General features: G+C 43.1%; 1 protein-coding gene across 1 annotated transcript; it reads right to left on the reverse strand.

Annotated features, from left to right (window-relative positions):
• Nucleotides 1-701: 701 nt before the first annotated feature.
• LOC129854395 (homeobox protein aristaless-like 4) lies at nt 702-26134 on the reverse strand. Its single transcript, XM_055921375.1, has 4 exons — nt 25480-26134; nt 12702-13015; nt 7705-7833; nt 702-4795 (listed from the first exon to the last, which is right to left on the reverse strand). The coding sequence occupies exons 1-4, from the start codon at nt 25823-25825 to the stop codon at nt 4475-4477; spliced, it is 1110 nt and encodes a 369-aa protein (XP_055777350.1). The 5' UTR covers nt 25826-26134; the 3' UTR covers nt 702-4474.

The raw sequence follows: 26134 nt of genomic DNA on the forward strand, positions 1-26134 counted from the left end.
TATGCATGTTTATTGGCGTGGTTTTCTCATGCAGTCAGCAGTAGCAGGCCTCTGTGTCTGTCACACTCTCCGTCCTCCATTCTGATTTGGTGTAAGCCCATGTCTGACCAGGGCTGTTGTGACAGCCAGGCCGTGTGCTGCACCGCTGTTCAGCCTCGCCTGTCACCTGTTAATATACGCTCCCTAATCCACCCTGTACAATGTCAGCAGTTCAAAAGAACGCTGTTAGTATTTTTGTCGACTTCAATTAGCGTGACATTCTTGGGGGTTGTGCGATCTCATTTCAGCACTCAAGTCTGAAATGCAGAGGGATTTTAGGCTGTCACTGCAACTGACGCAGTCATGAAACATATGAGGTGGATATGTAAAGCAAGAAGATGGACGTGCTTCTTTTTTTTTTTTGGAACCCTCTAGATTTTTATTGATGGCCCTCCCACCCCTCCATCCTAATTATATAGACATCAGTATAAACAGAACAACACCAGAATCCCCAAATTCTCCACACATGTTATTATGGTCAGATGTTACCCATTGCTGAGGATATTGTAAAAACTGCTACTCTTAATGAATCCTCAGAGTCTTGCCATTCTAAAAATATCCCAGTCTTTAAATGTAGGATCATTCCGTGAGAATAGGAATCCTTCTGCAGTAGCATCATTCCCACCACACAACAGCATAGAAAAAATTGTCAAATATTGAACTCTGATCTCATGTGTTTTATTGTTTGTTTAAAAGTCCAATGCAGCCTTTATAGTCACAATATAAAATAATTTCAGGGTAGCAATGAAATATCTTAATATGATTTCAATATGAATGGTCAAAAAGAAATGTAACTTCTTAGCAAAGAGCACTTTCTCAAGCAAGAATTGTGCCAGACTGTCTGGGAGTGGTCTGAATGGGGAGAACTAAACATCAGCTGAAATTGGCAGAGCGAGTTGGAGCTCTCTTTCTTAATGGTCTAACTAATTCTATACCAGGCAGGCCAAAACTCCATCCCACCAAAACAGGCTGAAATTTCAGGCGGTCTTTTCAAACTGCTCTCACATTAAAAGGCCATTATAATTTTCACTATTTTACAGTATTATTCCAACCTCATCAGGAAATATATATAAAACCAGGGAAATCACGTTTTGGACTGCACTGGACCTTTAAAGAATTGGCGGGAACTATATGAAATCATTCGTGACAATTGAAGCTGCACTTCAATTATCCGTAAAAAAAAATTGTAGTTGATGCAGTTTTAAAAAATAAGTATGTGATGAAGAACTGTTTTGCTCTCAATGCTTGTAAAACAAATTTCTAAAATATTATGTAAGTGCAATAACTTACTGTACTATAGTAACTCACACAAAATATATATGAGAACATGAACACAAGTAAAAGTATACCATCATTAATTAAAAAGCCGTACAATATAGCTTAAAGCCACAAAAACCTTTCAAAATACTTGGAAACTCAACAAACCAAGAACACCCACCCCCTTCAAAAGGATCACTCAAAAACCAACCCACAAGTATCTCACAAAGATAATGCAAAACTTTACATCAAATTAGTAACATTTCAAGGGTCTTTGTAAATTACTGTAAATCAGTCCAATTTACATACAAAAAATGTTTTACATGCACACACAACACACAGTTTTATATTATAATAAGTATTTACTTATTTTTATTGCCCTGCTTCAGTAGTATTAGAAATGATAGGGGTGGTGTGAAAGGTGACATCATCACCGAGGGACAGACTGGGACCCCTGCAGGCTACAACAGGATGAGCTGATATACAAGCTGTTTCGCAACTACTTAAATTCTGCATATCTGATCAGTTAAGGACCTAAGGCAAGCTGTGCCTCGATTAGGGTAGATGAGAAATTGAACATTTACATATTAACCTGTGATTCATCCAAGAAGGCTTCATATGGGCTTGTACGTTTCTGCAGTCTTTAACACTGAGCTTTCGGTTTTGTCCTTTTCAATCAATAGAGAACTGCAGATAACAGAACATGTCTATAAATAAAGAAATTCAAATGTTTTAAAAAAACATGACGAAAACGGTAAACAAATCAACTGTGTCGACCTGAGCTTCATGTGTGTTTGAGCTCTGAGAAGCATCCAACCCAGCACTGTAAACCCCCCAAGCCCTAGTCAGAGACAGCTATAGGCCAACCTGAAGCACAGGGCCACAGGCGGCTCTGTCTGTTCTGTCACACAGTCCCAGAAAGAATCCCTGTCCACAGATGTCTCAGTGTTAATTAAAAAGGCTGCAGCCTGGCTGTGCGGCTATGTATGGCCTTAGTGCCGGAGGGGCAGGCATTCGGCAAGAGGAGCGAGAGGGAGAGCCCTAGTGCAATGTGGGGGCTTCTTTGTAAACGGAGCCATGACAGCTGAGGGGAAGCATGTGCGAGGCATGTTTGTTTTGCATTTATCCCCTGAGCGCAGCTGTGTGCACTGTCCTTTTCCCAGAACACCGGAACGCCGTGGCCCGTTCGCCCTCCCAGCAACCCCTTAGAGCGGCCTATGAGAGCACAGGGGCCCCATCTCCAAATCTCAGAGGAGCACCTCCAAACACTGAGAGACAAGCCATGTTGTCAGCAGTATGTTCATGCATTAGGCTTGAACTGCCATGTAAAACTGGATCCAATCTGAGTTGTCATTTGGAAAGGGTTTCTGATCCACTGTTTGTAGATGCTGACAGTTCATCCTGGATCATTCATAACACTATATCCTAGCAGAGCTACCTAGTGAAAGGGGAAATAATGAGGCTTGTCTTACGGAATTAGAGATGGATTCTCTGCTTAAGTTGCATGGGGTATCATATTTGACTTCAAATCTATGAGACCTTTTGTTTTGACTTGATCCAAATGGGACCTTGGGAAAACAGAAAGCCCATAATGCATAAGATGATGGAACACGTCTAGTATTTCTGTCACCTCCGCAAATCGTGACATGGAGCCATCGAAAGCACGGATGCCAGTTTGCCCCCCGCATTGTTCCATGTCCACACTGAGGTGAAGGGACGGGGGATCCGGTTGTTGCCTGGGGGGGCGGGGGGCTATAAGGGGTGGTGAGGCTTTACATGAAAAGAGACAGTGGTCAACATTGATGGTGTTAGTCAGCATTTTATTATCTCCCTCAAAAACTGTATAATCTACAAAAACTGCATAATCTGTATAATCTACACTGCCTCTGCTGTTCAAGGCTGCCGCTGGTTATTATTTCTGGCAATGGGACTGGAGGGCACTTTTCCTGTAACTCCCTAGGTGGAAATGTGAGGTGAGGAAATGCCAAGGGAGGAAATGGCATGTCCACTTTGAATCTCCTCCTGCAAACAGAGCTGAGCCTGTCTGGTGCTCTCAGACCTGTAGGCCCCAGCAGGCCTGCTGTGCCTCTCTCTCATACTCACACACACCACTTCCTCGTCCCCGTCCCTCTCTGGCTCAGTGACGGCCCATCAGCGGGGCAAGTAGGGCTCTCCGTTTGCCCGCACTTAAACAAACCTGGATTTATATCTGACATTTAAATGTTGGAAGGTAGCACCAACCTAAAGTAGGCTAGTGCTGACCATGCAAACCAGAAACAGTAAGCTACCTTTGAAATGGTTTACCTCTTTCCCAAACTGAAGAATATGACTGATTTTATCAGCACTCTTTCAGTTAGTCTGACGGAGATGAATCGGCTTTGGTCTTGACCGTTACCTACACCCCTCTCCTTGAAGTGAAGCTGACCAAAATGACCTAAGGAAACCCAAATGTACACATAGACCCAAATCAGGCCAAATGTATGTAAATATGTGAATATCAGTTTGCAGTTTATGTGGTTAGTTGCATTCGCACACAGTCTGACAGAAAGGGACAAGGGATTCTGTGACAAAACCATGATCAAAATGAATAAAAAAATACACACTTAAAATTTAAATACTGGAAAACAAGAAAGTATAATAACACCTGAACAGAAAAAGCTATATTGACACTCAATAGCAGGTGTGTTAGCGGACGCATCTCAATATCTGTACAAACAGCATTACCTGTATTAACTGAATAAGTGCAGGGATTGGTTCAAATCTATTCAGCTTTTTTTTGTTATTTTTGTTGTGTTTTAGTTTATAGCTACTGTATAACCAGCACATTGTTTCCAACAAGCAACCAATTCATTTGTCTCGTTAAGGATAGGTCTGATTCTTGATTTCCTGCTTCTTATCTCAAGCGTTGACTACCTGACTGACTGACTGTTGTTCATCTCTGATGTCCACTGGTCTCTCCCATCAGAGACACAAAATAAAGAAGTTCACTGTCCAGATTTGTTAGTCTCTTTTCTCCTCTTCAGCAATTTGCTATGGCTTTTATGGCTTTTATCATCATTATTATTTTAGATTATCAATATTTCTGTTATAGTAGCACAGACTGGCCACCCTCTCTGCTTTGGCTTGGTTTGGACGTGGTGGGGTTCCCAGAGGCCCCTGTCCTGCTGCTGTTGAGGCATCATGTTGCCCAGGAGATGGCTGCACTGTGCTCCTTGGCCTTCATACGCAAGGCGGCGATGCTGGAGGACTTGCGGTCCGGGTCCATGCTGTTCAGATCGTACCCGTTGATCGCTGACCCCATGCCAGGACCCCCAAACAGGCTGCCCATGTGTGTCTGTCCCATGTGACCCCCAGGGTTCGGGACGCCCAGGAAGTCAGATACGCCGCTGCCGGAGTGAGGGTGAGGGGTCATACAGGATGTGACTGAGTCACAGGGCACTACGCAGCCTGGTACAGGAGACGCTCCACTGCCGCCACCAATCCATGATGGGTTCTGTATCTGCAACGCAGAGAGAGGACAGGGTCACTTTAAATACCAAAACTATTTGGGTGAGTCAGTGCTTAGTTTTTTCAGACACCCTCTGTAGACTGAATATGATTATTGCAGAATGAAGGATGTGGTGTGTGTTTGACATCCTCTTTACAAGCAAAAGAACCAACCGAGGATACTAATGCAATACAGCACAAGTTGTACAATTATTTATTGTCATGTTTTGCTTCCTCGGTGATGTTCATCAGTCTACAACGCTCACCACCCAAAAAATGGTTATCTTATGCACCAGCTTCCACTTGTCTCTTCCTTGGTATTTCGCCTGGCACGCTCAATGGCCTAAAGACGAGGTAGACCTTTTATGGTAAAACGCTATACAAATAGGCTATGAAGATCAAGAAGCCTACGATACCCACCATAGTCTGTCAAATCTACTTGAATAATTCATTAACCTATCAACTCTGTGGAGCAACGTTCACATTATGGTCTACTTATCCATAGCCTGATATGGAAAAAAACTTTGAAAACTCTATTGGAGTGTTGCTGCAGGTCGGTAGATAAGTTGAAGGGAAAGACATTTCCCTCCTACCTCAGTCCTTCAACACCTTAACTGGCTGTCTTAGTAATCTCCATGCTTCCTGTCACCCTCCTCCACAGACAGAGAGAGAGCGGCGGGGGTCAGGGAGCTGATAGGGATGTGGGTGTGGGGGTGTTTGAGATGGGGGGCCGGGGTAGTGGTGCTGGAGGCTTGCATGGAGTGGCCAGATGTGCACAGAGCTGCATTTCACAGCATCACACACACACACACCTGCCCTCTGACCCTCTGTGCAGATGAATAATACATGGGGGGTTCTCTGGGTCTATGTGAGGGTGTGTCTGGCCTGTCACTGGAGCCAGCCTGACCTCACTCTCTGGGGGGCAGACAGAGAGAGGAGAGAACAAGAAGGGGAGCTGCCTCATCTGGGCCTGCTGATCTGTCAATGCATCACAGAGAAAGGCCTCCCCCTCAGCTTGAACTACTCTCTCAAATCCTTTGTCTGTAACACCCAGAAGATGTAAGTAACCCCACTCTCTGCTCCTCCAAGAACTACCTCACCTCTATACCATGACAGCTGATGGCTGGTGAGCGTTTTGGTACAAACGGTTGCTGTGTTTCATCCAAGTGGGTGCCACTCATTGGTGGTGGTTGAGGAGAGTTTCCTCCTTACTACTACTATACTATTTTGTTTGAGCATTTGAAAAAACGCTATATACAGTTGAAGTCGGAAGTTTACATACACCTTAGCCAAATACATTTGAACTCAGTTTTACACAATTCCTGACATTTAATCCAAGTAAAAATTCCCTGTCTTAATCAAGTCAGTTAGAATCACCACTTTATTGTAAGAATGTGAAATGTGAAATGAATAATAGTAGAGAGAATTATTTATTTCAGCTTTTATTTCTTTCATCACATTCCCAGTGGGTCAGAAGTTTACATACACTCAATTAGAATTTGGTAGCATTGCCTTTAAATTGTTTAACTAGGGTCAAACATTTCATGTAGACTTCCACACGCTTCCCACTGTGAATTTTGGCCCATTCCTCCTGACAGAGCTGGTGTAACTGAGTCAGGTTTGTAGGCCTCCTTGCTCGCCTAAACTGTTTCAGTTCTGCCCACAAATGTTCAAGAGGTTTGAGGTCAGGGCTTTGTGATGGCCACTCCAATACCTTGACTTTGTTGTCCTTAAGCCATTTTGCTACAACTTTGGAAGTATGCTTGGGGTCATTGTCCATTTGGAAGACCCATTTGCGACCAAGCTTTAACTTCCTGACTGATGTCTTGAAATGTTGCTTCAATATATCCACATAATTTTCCATCCTCATGATGCCATCTATTTTGTGAAGCGCACCAGTCCCTCCTGTAGCAAAGCACCCCCACAAAATGATGCTGCCACCCCTGTGCTTCACGGTTGGGATGGTACTCTTCGGCTTGCAAGCGTCCCCCTTTTTCCTCCAAACATAACAATAGTCATTATGGCCAAACAGTCCTATTTTTTTTTCATCAGACCAGAGGACATTTCTCCAAAAAGTACAATCTTTGTCTCCATGTGCAGTTGCAAACTGTGGTCTGGCTTTTTTATGGCGGTTTTGGAGCAGTGGCTTCTTCCTTGCTGAGCGGCCTTTCAGGTTAGGTCGATATAGGACTCGTTTTACTGTGGATATAGATACTTTTGTACCTGTTTCCTCCAGCATCTTCACAAGGTCCTTTGCTGTTGTTCTGGGATTGATTTGCACTTTTCGCACCAAAGTACGTTCCCAGAACGTGTCTCCTTCCTGAGCGGTATGACGGCTGCGTGGTCCCATGGTGTTTATACTTGCATACTATTGTTTGTACAGATGAACGTGGTACCTTCAGGCGTTTGGAAATTGCTCCCAAGGATGAACCAGACTTGTGGAGGTCTACAGTTTTTTTTCTGAGTTCTTGGCTGATTTCTTTTGATTTTCCCATGATGTCAAGCAAAGAGGCACTGAGTTTGAAGGTAGGCCTTGAAATACTTCTACAGGTACACCTCCAATTGACTCAAATTATGTCAACTAGCCTATCAGAAGCTTCTAAAGCCATGACATCATTTTCTGGAATTTTCCAAGCTGTTTAAAGGCACAGTCAACTTAGTGTATGTAAACTTCTGACCCACTGGAATTGTGATACAGTGAATTATAAGTGAAATAATCTGTCTGTAGACAATTGTTGGAAAAATTACTTGTGTCATGCACAAAGTAGATGTCCTAACCAACTTGCCAAAACTAGTTTGTTAACAAGAAATTTGTGGAGTGGTTGAAAAACGAGTTTTAATGACACCAACCTAAGTGTATGCAAACTTCCAACTTCAACTGTAAATACATTAAATTACTGTATTATTTATTATTATTATTACCTGTGCATAGTTCTCAGGTCTGGCTAGAAGAGGCAGCTCGTACGCCGTGGAGAAGTGTGTCCTAACCTGCTGCATCTGACCAAAGCGCTCCCTCTTCCTCCATTTGGCTCGGCGATTCTGGAACCACACCTGCTGGGCAAAGGTCAAGACTGAGTCACATAGTCACATAAGATCCATAGATACATATAGTAAAACATTTTGAGCATAGTTCAAAATTGAAAGAAGAATATAGTCAGTCATACATGTTTTTCCCTGAACATCCAATAGAACTAAAATAATATGTAGGTCTACAGTATAATATACAAAGCACATAACTTGCACAAACACTGTTGTGATTATAATTGTGGTGCTGTTCTGTGTCTTTTGGCTGTAAGGGGAGGAAAGAGACTGTCATGTGTCTCTCAAGCCTGGGGCTCAGTGAGGCTGGGTGAACTGTGGGCAAGCACTGTTCAGCAGCATGGTCAGGCACCTGAGAAACAGTCCAGGAACCTCCATGGTTGGCCTGGCAGGGGAATCACAGAGAAGGGGACTCTCTGCCCCTCAGCCCTGGGCCTGGGCCTGTGTGCATGGCTTATTTTTTACAGTCTCCCTCTCTCAGAGAAAGCAGAGACCTGGCTGGAGTTTGACATCTGGGGAAGTTGACAGGCCTTGTGAAGGCCTCCTCTGAGTTCCCCTCCTATCAGCGCCATCAGCAGCAGGAGGTTGGGATAGAGGGCGAGATGTGGAGGGGAGATGGGGGAGTGGGGGAGTCAGTGGGGGCCGGGGCGGAGGTAGTACTGGACCCAGTAAGCCTGAAGCTTTAAACTTTCCACCACATCTCAGGAGAATGCCTTTCTGATAGGTACAAATAACACTATTATTTTCTGTATGGGAAAAGGGTTCTGAGGATCACAGCCAAAGCGACTGTTCTATCTGCACAGACATCAATGTGCCGAAAATCTTAGTGGAAAAAAGTGAAAGTATGTGCTGCTCTGTAGATAAAGCAAACTATTCTTAAGCTTATAGTCTCAAATGCAGCCAGAAATTCCTTTCCCTGTGATCCATCTGACTCTCAGATTAACTCCATCTATTTATTGATTCGTGAAGTGGAGGTCTATTCAAAGGGGGAGCCCCCTATGTTTTGCAATCTTGATTTGTCACAGAGTTTGAACTTGGTTCTGAGGATGAGCCTTTGGTCAATCAGTTTGTGGTTTACACAGCCACTGCCATACAATTTCCCCTCTCTGTCAAACAAGTACACACATACACATGCGTACGCACACACACACACACACTTTCAGAGGTATAATTAAAAATAGGGTGAAGTAATAAGTCCGTTGGTCTGATTCCCTGGGCGGGTGGGCAATCAGAGAGGAGAGGAGAGCAGAAGGATCTCTAGGCCTCTAATACAGACAATGTGGAGAGGAGGTTTTCACTTGAGTACTCAAAACAAAACGTTCACAGACCCTTCCCTCCCTTTCTTTGTCTTCTGACAGGAACAGGGCAATTTTCTCATGACAAAAGTGTGCTGTAATTACCTTTGACATCTGAGCCTAAAACGGTTGTTTATTGAAAGCATTATTGTGTTTAAATTTCCATCAAAGCTGGTGAAAGTGATCTGAATAGAGTCAGTCTCAGATGGGCTTAGGCCTGGCGCCCTCCCCCACACAACGTCATAGGACCTATCTCAGAGCTGGGTAACCTGATATCAGCCTGACTCTGATTGCACTTCATGTCAAGGCACAGAGCTGAGAGCACTGTCCCTCAGCTTCACATCGTCTGTTTAGAAAGCTTTACTCACTGATTACACTGATACAGGAAATATATGAGCAGTATATGGTATCACAGCATTTTTGTGAGAGCGCACAATAACTAGCCAATTATTCCCCTTTTTTCTTTCTGCACCCCTGACATGATTTCTCTCTCTCCTTGGTCATTTATTCTTTCTTTCACTCACTCACTCACACTCTTCCTCCCTTTATAAATCTGAGTAGGGACATTGAAAAGTGAAATGGGAGAATGTTCAAACCAGAGCTTGTTTTCATTTTATGTTTAATTTCCTGACACCTAAACCCCTGGCTTTCCGATGCTCCCCCTCCAGCCCAGAAGAGCCACACAGACAAGAGAGAAGGACAGCTACGCTCCCTCACCTCTCCTCTCACTGCTGTCATCTGTCTCTTTCCTTCTCTCTCTGGCTTCATGTCTTTCTTTCAACAGTCTCACACAACCCAAATACTCACTAGCTTCTATTGCCCATGAATCCCCTCTTCAACTACAATGCTAAATTATGTGGAGAAGAGATTGCAAAGAGTACAGTATGATAGTTGGATGGACTCACTCCTTCCTTCACATGCACCTTCTCCCTGTGTGTCTTTTGACAGTGATCCACCAGTAGAGTTGTTGATCATGTTCGGACAGCAAGTATCTATCTACCAACAGATACGGTTTGTTCGTGCTTTCTGTCCGACTTCTCCCTAGACAGGGTCTGTTCTGTAGAGCTAAGTGTTTGTGTTGTGCTCACTGGGTAGTGACAGTAATTGGTAAAGACGTTGACAGCTAAAGTAGCTTAGAGACTTACTATGGGGCTTTAGTTATGTTCCAGCACAGAGAGAAAGAACACAGAAATGCCAAACTGTCCTGGCAGGGAGGCTGCATGGGGATAGAGCTACTTTGAATTCAGAGACCGGCTTTGAGGATTGATCGTCTGCCACTGCTGTTTCCATACTATAGCAAGGCCCAAATGGACCTGCAAATAGTACACAATGGTGGTACTCAATGACTAAGTATTTCTAATTTGTATAGTTACCCAGCTATGAGCACAACATCTAATATCATATTTATATTATTTGTTATTATGCTTATTGATGGGTGGCTGTCCTGTTTTATCTTAACTAAGGTCTGTAGTTTGGTCCTTAACTCATATTGGCATTTCATGTTGCATTATATACTCCCCATGTCAAACAACGTCCAGCAGCCTCAGAGCTGTGGACTGACAGCAAGGTAGTCTGAGAGACGTGATGTTATTGAAACCCTTGACCTTTGACCTGTAGATGTATCTGGAGTGCAGATGACTCAGAGCTCAACCGACTTCCTCCCTTTGAAACCAGTAGACAGAAAAAACAAACATTTCTATGGCTAACGTTTATAGTCAGGCAAGTTTACAAGCTCCTCTTGTTCTGTCCTATTAAGTGGACTAAAGAGAGAGTATTTCAGTTACAATCTGAAAAACACTGCCTTAATTAATTTGGAAATCTATTGACAACCACAAAAGTGAAATCTCAGTGGAATTCCAATCGACAAAAACCCACAGTACTATGAGCTTTTCAGCAGGACAAATTCTTGTGGATTTAGTTGAACAGTTTGTCCACTTTAGATGCAGAATTCATGAGGTGTGAAGCTCCTTTTTTCTGAGTAAAGAGCGGAAATTCCGGTTCTTTGACTGACAAGGCATCTTGTGTCTTTTATCTTTTAACTTGAATGGTTTAAGAGGGTCAGTGGGAGAGCTTAGGCTGTAAAGGGCCCAGCTGAACTACCTCTATTTCTCTCTCTCTCTCTATATATATATATATATATATATATATATATGAGAGCAACAAGGGCAAGAAGAGGCGTAACCGCACCACCTTCACAAGCTACCAACTGGAGGAGCTGGAGAAGGTCTTCCAGAAGACCCACTACCCAGATGTGTGTATATATATACACACATAGATGTGTGTATATGGAGGGAGGGAGGGAGGGAGGGAGGGAGGGAGGGAGGGAGGGAGAGAGAGAGAGAGAGAGAGAGAGAGAGAGAGAGAGAGAGAGAGAGAGAGAGAGAGAGAGAGAGAGAGAGAGAGAGAGAGAGAGAGAGAGAGAGAGAGAGAGAGAGAGAGAGAGAGAGAGAGAGAGAGAGAGCTCTAGGCTGAATTACACCCCTCTGGCTTCAGGGACTTCCTGGGTTTCACTGTGAGGGGTTTCTGGCCACTGTGCCAGCACGTCATATAAATATCCAGCCTGATCTCATCCCTCAGACTCTTTCAAAGAGCACTTGCTCTCTTTACTTTCACATGACGTTTGTATTTACAGATATTGGTGTTGGTATTGTACTGTATATCGTGGCATGTTTCCTATGGAATAGTGCATGATGGCTGCTGCGAACCTCACAACTTACCAGAGACTCGGGAAGGTTTTCACACCTACCCCCGAGACCACGGGAGGGACACATTCTTCCTGAACAGGATGTTAATGAAAGAAAAACACAATGAATCCAATGGCATTTGGTAGACTTTGCGTGTGCACACGTGTGTGTGTGTGTGTCCGTGTCTGTGTCTGTGCTACGAACGAGGGGAGTCTCATCATCTATCCACCAATGCTGGAATGTGGCAGTAGTCATGGACGGATTATATGTAAATGAAAGGTCACAGGAAGGTTGGATGTTTGTAGCCCCAAGCCTGGTTAGCCACTTGCAGAGCCCAGTTCAGAGGTTCAGAAGTCCAGGGGTTCAGGTGCAGGCTAGGGTGTGGAGCTGAGCAGAACCAAGCGTGTCTCCTCATATGTGGATGAAAGTCTGCTCTCTTGACAGTGAACAAATGAGGCCCAGCTCCATCCTCAGCCCCTTGGGGCCCCCTGCCCTGCGTTGGCCCCTACTCCCACATTGCCAAATAAATCTCACTCTCACCCTGGTGGCTTGGTGACGTTATCTCTCCAAAGCCACAGATGTTGAGGGATTAATGTGGTTCTATCCACAGTCTCCTAGTCATTGGCTTTGTCCGGTTTTTGTTCAAGTCCTTTCAGTAACTAACAGCCGCCATCTGATTCGAGATAGCGTTGGTCCTTGTTCCTGTTTGGCCAGTCGTGGCCTAAAGTGAAGGATGCTCAAGTATAGAACTCTATGAATTGTGCTTCTGTTTATAATGGTGATCATAACTGTTATTGATGTGTAATGAAGGTGATACTGCTAGACTGAAGTCCCAGATCTTCACAGGACCTGAGTAAGTAGCGGTTAGCAGTAGAGCTCCTCTCAGGTGAGCCAGTCTTACCTGTACCCGGGCCTCAGTCAGGTCAGTCCGGAGGGCCAGCTGCTCGCGGGCGTACACATCTGGGTAGTGGGTCTTCTGGAAGACCTTCTCCAGCTCCTCCAGTTGGTAGCTGGTGAAGGTGGTGCGGTTACGCCTCTTCTTGCCCTTGTTGCTCTCACCCTCGCCCTTGTCCATGGGGCTGGCCATGTCCGAGCCTGGTCGGTCCGAGTGGCCCTTCACGCCTTGATCCTTCACACTCAGGTAGCTGCCGTCCATCCCAGAGGGGTCAGAGTTCGGGGTCAGGTCAGAGTCTGTCAGTCCTGAGCTGTCTTTACCTGGAGAGAGGATGAGAGAAGGGAGGTGTTAGAGCACATTATATCTCGTACTGTGCTCAATTATTATGGATGTGGTTTTATTGACACCCTATGTTTTGGGATTGATGTGCAATGGAAAACTAATTTAGACTGTGTTTACAGTATTATATAGCACTGCACAAGGACCAAATGACTCTTGAAGCATGTTGTTCTTTGAAAGCTCCCTGGACAGCTGGTTCCAGGTCTGGACTCTGGTTCATGGTGTGGTTAGGAGTGGGGGTGTAAGCTGTGTGACTCCCAGAACACTCCCTCCATACCGCTGCTCATAAATCATGGAAACAGACACCCTGGCAGGCAGTAATTGCAGAATAGTAGAAAATGACAGGTTTTCACGTCTCTCTCTCTCAGTATGGTTGGGGTTGGAGTCAGGTCTTACGCTGGGGGAACTCAGGTCTTTAACAGAGACGCGTGGTCCGGGCGTGGTCTGTGGTGTGGCTGCAAGCTGAAGCTCACTTACTAACGCGACCAAACTAACCCGGCAACAAGAGTGTCAGTGGCAATTTGCTGGACGGTAATTTGTAGCGAGGGGAAACACACACAGCAGCCTAGCCGTGAAACCTCAGTCAGCCTACTGATCATACATTCCCATGATGCTGTTTGTGCCAGTGTGCCGTTCGTTCATTATTCCACTACAGTGCCAATCCTCTATGCCCTTACTGCCCTCCCTGCCTGTGGATCATTAAACTCTCTCCATTACGGCTTCTATTAAGGGGTTTGTTTGGGGTCCTGGGAAGGCAATGTGTTGTCATACTCACTCACATGAACTGCAAACCCTCCCCATTGGGCTCTAGGCTGTTCAAGGGGGTATAGAATATGGTTTGGGGTCCAAGCCAAACCTCACATCTGCTTCTCAACCCCTCTGCTTGGTGACGTCCCCTCTGGCTCGGTCTAGTGGTGAGTCCAGGCACTACGCTCCCCTCTGTTTAGCTTAGCTCTAAGAGACAGGGAGTTATTTTAGGGAGCCCAGGGTTGGGATGTGCTCATTTCTTATCTGAGGCTGGGGTAAAGCCTTGTCAAGTTAGAGCCAGGGGGTGTAGGTGTGCATGTGAGCTTCTGGTGTGCGTACTGCTTTCAACACAGCAGGGCAGCATGCCCTCCGGCCCTCCACACAGAGCCTTGTTGGGTAATGTGCTGCAAGGTGAGGGGACCTGATAGCTCATCTGATGATACACACACCCTCGGTCCCCCGCCCTACACACCTTTCAAGGACTTGGGTAAAGGGAGCCGCATAACAGTCAATGACACCATGAGAAATAGAAGCCTTGTGCTGTAAGATTTGTTTACTGCAGGGGCCACACTTAGGAAAAGCCCCTCTTCCTACCATAATATTGTAATTTAGTTGTTCATTTATACCAATCACTGTTGCACTGTTATGTTTCACCCGTCTGATTCTCAAAACCTCCAACTCTCATTCTGTCTGTTATTGTCATACTGTAAGTTAGAACTTTTCCCTCAGAGTTGGATATGAGGAAAAAGATTACACCTGGTATTGGTAAATAATTGTGAGGGTCTGATTTGAGCCGTCTCAGCAGCATGCTCACTCTCTCTGGCGGTGTCAGTTTGCCTTCTCCAGGCTGCTGCCGAGCACCCTGGCCACTGTGGACTGTCAGGCAGGCAGCAGCATCGATCGGGGTCCAGGCCCTGGCCTTGGCCAGGGGTATAATGGCTCCCACATTGCCTGATGCCTGCCCAGGACTGACACATCCTGTTAAGCCTGAGACGAGCTAGCTCAACGCATTTACCAAAATGTAAATCATTTCTAGTTATTCCCTCATCATATGCCCTGCACCGATAGTCCCAACAAGGCAAGGCTGTCAGGCTTTTTGAAATCAAGGGCTCTCTGCTGATCAAAGACTCTTGTTTATGCCCTGTGTCATTGATGGTTTTTGGCAGGCGCAGGGTATTGTGACAATCTCCCGCTTGTTATTCGTGCGCTGGGCCGTGGCTGCGAGGAAAGGCATTCTCCACTGCACCAGGTGAACAGCAGTGGGCCCTCCCGGGGGCTGGGCCATATGGATGAGGAACATGAGAAAGTCTTACTGCAAATAAGGTCAGTCAGGATACCCATGCAGTGGAGGGAGCCCTGAGTGAACACAGCCAATAAAGGCTAATGTTGAATTGTTTCTTCCTGTTAACAGAGTTGGGTTAGTAAAAGACTGATAGAAGGAGATATGCCTGTAGCAAGAAGCCACTGAGAGTAATTGGCATGGAGAGGTCCTTCTGAAATCGCAGAGGCAATATTTTCTCCAACTCTCCTATGGAGGTAAAGAGCTTATCATCACTAAAAGTAGTCATCACTAAAGTATTTCAGAAATACAGCCTCATTAAATCCAATCAAATTGTATTTGTCACATACACATGTTTAGCAGATGTTTTTGCGGGTGTAGCGAAATGCTTGTGTTTCTAGCTCCAACAGTGCAGTAATATCTAACAATTCACAACAATACACACAATACACACAACCTAAAAGTAAAATAATGGAATTAAGGAATGTATGAATATTAGGATGAGCAATGTCAGAGTGGCATTCCTCACTACATTTCATGATCACTGATTGGGCAGGCAGACATTTCCAATTAGCATCATGGTGGATTTTCCTGAAGATAACTGATACTCAGACACTTTCACCTTAGCTGATCGGATTACACAATCATATTTGGGCTTAGTGAAAGTATGATATGTTATATACTGTATAAAGCAAAGACACTTCTGTCTCTATGACAGGATATGTTCTGACATGCTGCTGTAATTTATCAGTGGTTACAACCCCCCTCTCATTTTCACCTTTTACCTGTTATACAGACCCAGATCTCAGCATCCCTGATACAACACTTGGAAGCAAGCAGACAATAAACTCCTCAGTCCCTTCTGCTAAAACCTCATAGCATGCGTGTTTCCCATTTAGAGGAATCTGCTCTACAGCAGTGTTCACAGATTTCTTTTCTTTTTTACTTTGGATCCAAGATTCCACATCAGTTCCAATTACAGCTCTCTGACGGAGAGAGGCACGTCTGGAGCCCATTGTTCTTTGTCTGCCCCAACCCTGTTAGGGATCTGACATACCAAGTCTACAGTGACTGTATAACTGCTGTGATCTAAAATTGAAATAGCTTCCCTGTTCCTTTCCAGTATTATAACTGCTGTCTTATGCTATTTTTATGTTTGTTTAAAGTAAGAAATAATGAGATGTGATACAAAACTGTGGCTGGGTCCAAGTACAAGGTAGTTCAGAACTGAAATCTTCATATTATTATTTACACTGTCAAGGAAACAGAATACTCTACTAAATCAGTCCAGATCTGACCAAGCTGAAACCAAGAGGGTCTGAAAGCAGAGTTCATCAGTGGGTGAGAGAGAAGAGGGGTGAGGTTAAACCAGAGAACTAATTGGCAGTTTAACCCTAACAGTATTCACACCTGCCTGCAGAGCAACACAGGGTCTTGTAAACCCCTTTTAATAGCGTCTACATTTCCCCACAAAAAAATGTCTTCAAACGTAATTTTATATTTTGCACTGTAAGTCGTTTAAAAAGTTGTGTCCACAGAAAATGTCAAAATAAGAAAAAAGATGGTTACGTTAGAGTAATAGATATGATCATCATAGCAGCTATGCTATGAGGGGTAAATGACTATAGTTCCTGCCCTTGGATATCCGTGCTGGACCCCTTAAAGTTAGCACGGGTCAGACCTTCACTGGGGACAGACGTTAAGTCGCTGTCAAAAACGAGAGGGGAACATCAAAGTGTAATTTAACTGGCAGTAAAGCGACAGGGCGCCTCCCCAGCCTCTTTATTGGAAAGGACGGCTAGGGTCAGCTCACAGCATTTAAAAGAAACACTATAAATTAGACACCCTGCGGTGACTGAGAGCGATTAATGACAAAATATTCCCAAATCTGAAAAGAAATCCCTAAATATTAGAAAACATAAATTAAAGAGACTAAGTGTGTATAGTCTAGGCTTGATAGATCCCTGTTTTGACTGGACCCAGGGTGCAGAGGAAATTTGTGTAAGCTGTTTTCTCTGCTAAGCGTTTATTTGTAACTCTAATTTGGTTTGTTTTCCCTTCTTAAAATATGGATTGAATCATAATGGGAAGCTTTGTGCTCTGAAGTCCCGCCATCTCTGTGAAGTCCTCTCTTCCGGCCCGTTCCGCTGGCTGTGAGGCTGTTACATACAGACACACTAACTAACACAGGTAGTGGATGGAGAGACTGACTGGTGTGTTGAGATGTAAACTTTGTCATGCCTACATCATGACGAATGAAAAGTGATGTGAGAGACATTGATCCATTTTATTGCAGCCTGTGAGTGTGTCACCACAAGGCATTAGCATGGGGAGAGCCTTATTAGCAAGCCCTCTGCCTACACAGCCATTTGCAAAACCAGAGCTAATCGCCTACCCAAAGGCAGATGGAGTCGAGTCTCAGCAGTTCTTATAAACCAGTCCTTCTTAAACGATCTTGTTCCTGGTCAGGAGCACCATGACACCACTACGAATAGCACCGCAGTATGAGTAGGCTAGGGTGTCAATTGCAGTCATTGAAACAGTTCAAGGTTAGCCTAAGCTGGTGCTCACTAGGCCCATGCCTTTCTCATATCCCTGCTGCCCTCTCATATGCCTGACAGCATAAACAAAACCTCAGCTAACGGATGAGAAAGTTCCATAAGTACCTCTCTGACTAGCTTATAGCTACAGTAGTTTGGGAGCATCTGATAGGTAAGCGTCCACTTTGAAGTCAAACAGTGAGAGGGATGATTCATCCCATCAGGCTGCTGTGAAGTGCACACGCTGCGCCAAAAAACAACTGCTATGGGAGCGTATCCATAAAGCCTGAGACACTGATAAATCACCCCTCTCTCTTCAAGGTTCTTCATCTGTCTGAGAGTCTCTCTCAGGCCCCAGAGCATGGCAGGATCACTAGCCTGAGACTGGGCTAGGGTCTACTCAGTGCCTTTTCCACAGTTTGGCTAGCTCTAAAACAAGGTCAAGACAGTGTTAGACAATTACACATAAGATGAAGGAACAAAGCTCTATTTGTCTTTCTGAAACCAATTTATTAGCATATCTGGAAACACTTTTCCCTGCTCTTATACCCATGTAAATACACAGTAATAACTGTAACAACACTGTAAGTTGTGTTGGAGATATAATACCCAGTGTAATGCAAAGTTCATGTAAAATAATATTTGACTGCGTACGCTGTGGTTTTAACCAGTACTGTACTGAAATGACTAAAGGAAAGAAAGCCTTCATGTTCCAATAGATTTGAGGTTATTTGAATGAATGCAGAGGAAGACCCCTTGAGAGGGGAAGGCTTCTTAATGTGAGATCCTCTCAGTTTATCTAACAGTTGACGTTATGTTCCCTCCTCCTTTCCCAGTGAGGTCTGAATCTCTCGGGTGATGTTAAAAACCACAATGAAGCAAACATCCATTTTACGAGTGCACGGGAATGCCATAATAAAGACAGGTTGGCCACTGTCCTCTTAGCATAATGTGGATTCCACTTCTGACAATAGCATTGTTATACTGAAGTAAATACAATGTGGAAAGAGCACTAGATTGTCCTTGGTGGTACAAATTGTTAATCACTTGTAACTAAGCAAAAATTATCATCTGCTTGTGAAATAATATATAATTTAATCTAGGCTTCTTAAAATTCTTTACATCGGCTCCCATGTGAACTTACATAGTACTCTGTCATTAGGAAACACCATGTGAAATAATGTGATTCAATGGGTAGTTTATAGAAAAAAGCAACATGCTTATAATTTCAGTTCTTGTGATGGGTGCCACTGTCCAGGCCAATGGACATGCTAACTTTTTACTGTACTATAACGTCTGAGAAAATGTATACGCAGTAGGTGATATTACAGACTCTAATCTTCTGGGATATTCTTTGTGCTGGATGTCTGATCAGTAAGCGTCCTCTGAGGGCCTCAACTATGGAGGGTTTAGTTACACAGCAGAGGATCTGACTGCCGGGCCGAGAGAAGGCCTGGAGTACGAGTTTCAATGTAGCCCTGTCTCACTCCGGCCACGCAGATTGAGCCTAATGTAAATTGCTGTGCCAAAATACGAGTTAACTGGTAAAATGATCCTAGGTCCTTGTCACCTCTAGTCATGTCAGCAACCTGCTGAAGTGTGTCCTGGTTCTCCAGGCTTCGCAGCACTTCCATGGCTGGTTTCTATTACCCGCTGCTCATATCAATCAGCACAGACGGACAGAAAGAAAGGCTCAAATGGTTGTGCTGTACTAAAGACGGTAGAGAGAGAAAGGGCAGCAGATGGGGTGTTGGTGGCTCAGTCTAGATTGAAAGGATCTCACAGGACAGTTTATTCACACCTCCTATATCCCCCCTCTCTTTGAGTGAAAACACAATATTGTACCGCAACTATATACCAAATGCTTGTAATGTCACAACAAAGGATCTTCCTCTCTCCGTCTATAGCTCACGAATAGTTCATTGGAAAAGCTCTTGGAATGTTAAAGTAAATAGTGATCTTGACTACAAATGTTGCGAAAATATAATGTACGTTTCTGTTTGGATTCTTTTGGGTTTTAGATCGATTCGCTCTGGAGAATTTTGGGGTACAGCTCTTCTAAAAAGGGAAGGAAACCAGAGTTAAAGGTCTCTGTGTCCTGTCCTCAGGGAGGACAGTCAAACACCATAAGAGGAAAACTCCTGTTGCTTAAAGAAAAATACAAAGAGATTGATGTTCCTAGTTTGAAGGTTACGTTCTCAGTGGGTACTCTGACCCCTCTTGACACGGTAGAGAAGCCAAGGATAGCTATCTCTGACAATGTGCATTGTTTGTGTGTGTCAAAACAAGTCAAGAAACGATCTATTATTCCATCTTATTCTATTCTACTATATATTTTAATGTAAAAAAAACAATCACCCAATGTAAAGGCCACCTGTTGTCAGATTCTATCAGGTTGAATTTTGTCCACTCTCCCTGAGATGTTCAGAGCCAGGCCCTAAATATCCTATTACCTGGCGGAGAGGAGTGGTTAATGGAGCCTGGAGTCCAATGGAGTTACAGGCTTTTATCACTGCATGTAGACCCGGCTAGGAAAGGGACTGCTCTCCCCTACTGCTAATGCACAGACCTTGTATATGTTGTCCCTGAAGTAGCATACTGTTGGTCCAGGGCTGCTGGACCTGAGAGAACCTCAATGTAACTGGACTGATGGGCCGTAGAAAGTGTCCCATTGTTTCATCTTAAGAGGTTTGAATGGAGGAATGGTTGAAACCATGCCATTTGTTACCCTGTACTCTTTTGGAGCCACAGTTTTTTACCATAATTCAACGGTGGCTTAGAAAACCTGTATGAAAATCTAAAGGGTTCTAGCTGTCCTTTACAATTTGGTTGACAAAACAATACATTTCCCTTTGCCTCATTTCTAAGTTGCAGGCACAAAGTATTTGTTTCCTTCCTCTTACAGTACGTAAAGATTTGTAAGCACAGTACAGCATGTTAATGTCCACAAAATCATTCACTGATCCTTTCAATCACTTGCGACCCACCCCATAAACAAATATTGTATTGGTGAAATGTTGTGTATTTGTATGCGCACTTGTTTAGCAAGGTTACACAATCCAGTCACCTCTTGGACACGCAAGGACTGCCTGTGGTTACGAGGGGCTGGCCTTTGAAAGTATGAAAATAACTGGGGGAAGTGCTGATGTACATCTGAGTCACATTAATGGTGGAGGTCTCCTGTAGTGCTGAGACTTTCCTGCCTGCTCTTTAATGCTCGCTCTGTCTGAGGAGTCAGTCATACCTGTGGTCAGGCAAGGCTGCTGTAAGGGTGACATCCACTGTAAAAACGTGCATGGTCTACCCAGCCAGGGTCCTGTGATACCATAGAACAGGGTTTCTCAAACTTGGTCCTGGGCCTCCCCTGGGAGCAGTTTTGTTTTTTTGTACTAGCACTACACAGCTGATTCAAATAACCAAAGCTTTATGATGACTTGGTTATTTGAATCAACTGTGTAGTGCTAGGACAAAAACAAAACACGTGCCCAGAGGGTATCTGTTGTAAAATATTAGATATGTAAACTTCCTTTTTAGTAGCTCACTTATTGCTTTAATAAGATACATTAGGACGGCATCATTAGTCTAAGTATTATTTATGGCGGTTTGTTTGGGATTAACAGTGGCAATCATTTTCTTTACATCTACCGAGTGTGCGACGTTATGTAGACTACAGGCCACCGGCAAGTTCAGCTGAACGCAAAAAGAAACAAACTCCCTTGAAATCTCCTGAAAACAGCGCTGGTATTATCTTCAAAGGCCCCCGCCGTGTCTAGCGGGAAATATTGTAAAGACTGTGACTCCAGGAATTTCAGCCTACCTGCTTAAGCCTGATTGAAATAATAACTCACGAAGTCCCCGTTGAATTACCTGCCATAACTTATACCTGTGGTCGAAACCAATATGGCTTCCAAGACCAGGTTTAGGGTCTTTAAAACGTGACCCTAAATAAGATCTCGTGAGTGATTATGTGATCTGGTAGGTTTACGGAACATTAAAACTATTCCCCGGACACAAACGCATTCCATTGCAAATATGACCCCGAGTTGATAGGAAAGTGTGGCAATGTGTTTGGGTTTTTAGTATAGGCCTATGTGATTCAAACGCACCTTCAAATCGATCATTCAATTTTCAGTCCGTGTTTATAGGTTTTCATTAGTTGACTTTGTATATGCCGAACATTTTCGTAATTTCTTACAGGTTTTATGTGCAGGCCTGATCTTTTCCGCGCTATATTACGCACGCCTCTCCTGTGAGTCATTACGTACCAAAGGTTAAGCAAGGCCATAACACAGGATTGGAAATTAAATATATGAACAACTGAATATTATGTTTAACTTGAATAACTTGTAGGCTTAATGTTATAGGCAAAACACGTTTGGCGCCCGTGCGTAATGTGCTTAAATGACCAATAGAGAAAAGACTGCACATACGGGTTCAAGTTTGGATCAGAGTATTTACTCATTTATTTCAGGTGAATATTTTCTTGTTCAGAATGATCTAAATATTAGAAGCTATATAATGACTATATAATAGGCAACTTGTTGCTTTTTGAATAATAAAGATGTGCATACGGTAAATGACTTCTGATTCATCATAATATGCTCATATGGTTAACTATTGTTTAACTACTATTAATATTATTATTATTATTAGTAGTAGTAGTAGTAGTAGTAGTCGTAATCCCATAGATTCCCAGCAGTGATCAATCAGTCGCATACTCTTGACAAAGCAAGTGTCTGGTGTTCGTATGTTGTTGTCCAAAGTTATTTGATTAAACCAAAGAGATTTGATAACATCTGCACAGCAGACCATCATTAAATCTTATATTGATGGCTATGCTATGTTACGTCACCCGTTTAAACTAATTACGTAGCGAGGAAAGACTGATTGGTTTATGTGCTTTCATTAAGGTTTACAGAAATCCTATTCTGGCACGTTAGTGGCATGTTTTCAGTGCCCAGCCCTCCTCCGTAACTCAGCTGTAAATACTTAATTATGTAATAATAATACTATTATTACTGTTATGATGATGATAGTCTAGTCATCAACAATAATATCATCTTTATCCTCATTAATATCATCCTGATCCCCATCATGGTAGCCATTAGCCAATAGTAAGAACATGGCAAAGTTTAACTGATGTGTACTTTTTCTCACGTTGGCCCGCTAGACCAGACAATTGATCAATGTCTTCTCCTTGACAGCAGTGATTCAGTGCTTTCGCTTTTATATTGACATCTCAACTCGTTATATCCTCTTTGGTTGTGTCCCCATTTTCTCATTTTCACGAAGGACAGGACTCCTGTCGTTTTCACTAGATATTCATTAGAATATCTGTAATAGTGATTCATTAACAGGTTTGGTGAAGCCTATACTTTCGTTTAATCGAACCGTTCCCATGCACAACAGTGCAAATTGATATTAGAATATTGATGGAAATTGTTAAAAATTCTAATTTCATTCTATAATTTCAGTAATCTGGCATTTGATTTTAATTTGGATGTTGTTCGTGTTAGCAGCACTGTCCAGTGTCCATACGTTCACTGTGCATGCATCTTTAGTGTCGGTTTAGTTTTTCTATTTATTGATCCGGAAAAACGGAAAACGGATGTTATTGTTATGTTATAAATCAGGTGTAATGGGTATACATTTACATTTTCTAAATTACACAGACGGATGGAAAAATACTTCAGTTTCCCTCACAGAGCGCTTGGTTGATTTTCGACCATGATTCATTAAGGATTATTGAAATTGTGGTGATTTTTACTCATTCTTGCGCTTAATGTTACCAATAGCGTTCAATAAACTATCATGTGGTTCGATCATCGTCTATGCACTCTTACTTTTTGTAATAAAATATGTGAAGAATGTGCGTTTAAATGAAGGAACGTTGGACATCTTTGATCTAAATATAGCCTAAACCTGAGACAGAATTGGGCCACATTTAATGAAAATGTTTTAGAAATGAGCTAACTACTCTTTTTTATCTAGACAAGTCAGTTAAGAACAAATTCGTATTTACAATGACGGCCTACCGGGTTAACTACCTAGTTCAGAGGCAGAACGACACATTTCTTACCTTGTCCGCTCGGGGATTCGATCCAGCAACCTTTCGGTTACTGGCCCAAATCACTTTAATCACCTGCCGCAATTGATTTATAGAGACTTCGAAACGTGAGACTGAAATAATTATTTGGCAGAAAGTCTACGGCCTCTAAGGCCTCTATTATAATTTTAGCACTGCTTTAGTCTTGTTTAAGTAAGCCATTTTCTTGAGGATTCGTATCGAATACGTATCGAATATCATCTGGCTTTGGTCACTGACTTCTAAACCTTAAACAACAAATGAATCACGTTTGAAATTTGTAATAACTCCTAAAAAAATTCTTAGCACTTGTAACCACTCTCCTGAGAGAGGATCCATAAAGCTTTTACCGCAGTATTTGATGCTTCCCTCCAGTTCATCATCTGAGAAGCCGCTGTATGTCCGTGGGTTTTCATCTCACCCACAAGCTGCTCGCAGATGGTTAGAGAAAGCGATGGATTTTGCGGTATTTGTGTTAAATTTATAGCATGGGCGGATTCTTCCTGCGCTCAATATGTGCCCTTTGCTAGACCTCTGCAGAATATCTTCAATATAAAGACATAGTTCGGTAAATCAGTAGAGGGTATTGTTTCTTATTAAGAATTAAGAATTGCATGTAGGTATTTTACACATTACATATTAATTTAATGCAACGCAACTGTGGGTTTCCAGTTGCAAAGTTAAAGGTTGTATTTCATTGTAAAATAAACAAATATTTCTTAAGAACTTGTGATCCGTTACATTTGATTGTATGGCCATACAAACATCTATAAGGTCACCAATACCCAAGTCACGATAACGCAACGTTTCTGCAGAGTGCACATGGGCTATTCTAGGCTAGAGGCCTTTACAGTGTTATTTTGTCAGTTCAGAAAATCTGGCTGTTTGATCAGCAATGTTTTAGTCACAATCTTCAATTCACCATAGGCTATCAGTTTGGGCAATATTTTCTACAAGAATCGGATTATCTTTACCTTGATATCATATAGGTGCCAAAACGTGTGTGTGTGGGTGGGTGTGTGTGTATGTCAACGATGGATTCTTAACATTTGCAAACCCCCCCAATATCTATTGGTCATTAGACAATATTGAGTAAGTAGCCTATAGATGTAAAGAGACTATGGATAATAACAATATTGGTCCGCTGATAAACTATTTCACATATTAAAGTAAATTCGACGCTCAGTCATTTTTCATGCTTGAAAACGTGTTAATTAAATTGTCCGATTCAGATTCAATATTAAGGATTGTAATGCAGATTATCGCATTAAATATAGCCTAATTTGATTCAATCGCCAAAGGGAAAACGTGATAGTCGGGAAGGTTATGCCTCTTCGTAATTGTGTTACAGGGGATAGTTGTGGCCATAATATTGGTAGTAAGTTGTGAAGTCCATCACATTGTAAAGTTGTAAAGACTCATGCATTGACAAATGTTCATATGCGATTAGTGATATTATCCTAGCACCCGGAATGATAGCAGACATGATTACTTCACCCATTTCTTTTATTTTATCATCGGTTCTGGTTATTGGAAGGAATTTCTCAATTTACAGGAACCTGTTTACGAGGCATGTGGAGACATGCATAACGCTCCCAACTTTAAGAAAATACTCAAAACATCCCTCATAATTGGGGGCATAGTCAGTCAAGTGAACAGATATTTACACCGAGCAGTGTATACAGAACACAAGCACAATTTCTGTTGTCATTTGATGTGGTTTCTCCATAAGAGTAAACAATACGGGACACGGGAAATCTCCGTTCGTTCGAAACAGAACTGTGGTTTACTCACCATAGCAGGGAATGAGCGCTCCGTTGTGTCCGCTTTCTTGGTGCAGTTTGCCTCCTTCCGGGGGGGTTTTGCAAGAAGACCTCTGCATGAAGAGGTGGTATTTGTTAAAGGTGCCTTCCCCAGCGGTGGCATCCAATGACTGACACTCCTGTTGGAATGGGCTCCGAGACTTTTCTCCGTAAGCCTGACCTTTGTTTGGCAGGAAAGTGGGGCTGTATTTGGTGTCACTTACTTGGAATGTCCTAAACGGGTTCGTCGGATGATCCCTACCTTGCGGTGCAGAGGGGCTATAATATGAATCCATGGATGTCATATCGCAGTATGAGACGCACGTCTCGGCGTTCATGCCTAAAAAAAGTTACTGTGAGAAAAAGACTTCCAAACTTTTTTCTTTCTTTCCGTTTTGGAAAGGGAAGCAAACAGATACCCTCACTCTCTCTCCCTCTTCCACATACGGATGAACACACACATACACACTGTCACGCACACACACATACACTGGCACGGCAGCTGTGTTTGGTTATAAAACGATTCAGATGTTTTCCAGGAACCACTCGCTGACCAAAAGCTAAAAACTCCCCTTAAGGTTTAGACGAGTAACAAAAATGCGTCTTTCTTCAGAAGATGCAACCCAGATCTCCCCGATATACACTAC

This window comes from Salvelinus fontinalis, chromosome 4 (assembly GCF_029448725.1).
Source record: "Salvelinus fontinalis isolate EN_2023a chromosome 4, ASM2944872v1, whole genome shotgun sequence".
Lineage (NCBI taxonomy): Eukaryota > Metazoa > Chordata > Actinopteri > Salmoniformes > Salmonidae > Salvelinus > Salvelinus fontinalis.

Coding starts and splice junctions, on each gene's coding strand:
- LOC129854395 (XM_055921375.1), bottom strand. CDS start 25,825: ATGAACGCCGAGACGTGCGTCTCATACTGCGATATGACATCCATGGAT. Junction 13,016..25,479: donor AGCGCTCATTCCCTGCTATG/GTGAGTAAACCA, acceptor TCCTCTCTCCAG/GTAAAGACAGCTCAGGACTG. Junction 4,796..7,704: donor GACCTGAGAACTATGCACAG/GTAATAATAATA, acceptor TCTGCGTTGCAG/ATACAGAACCCATCATGGAT.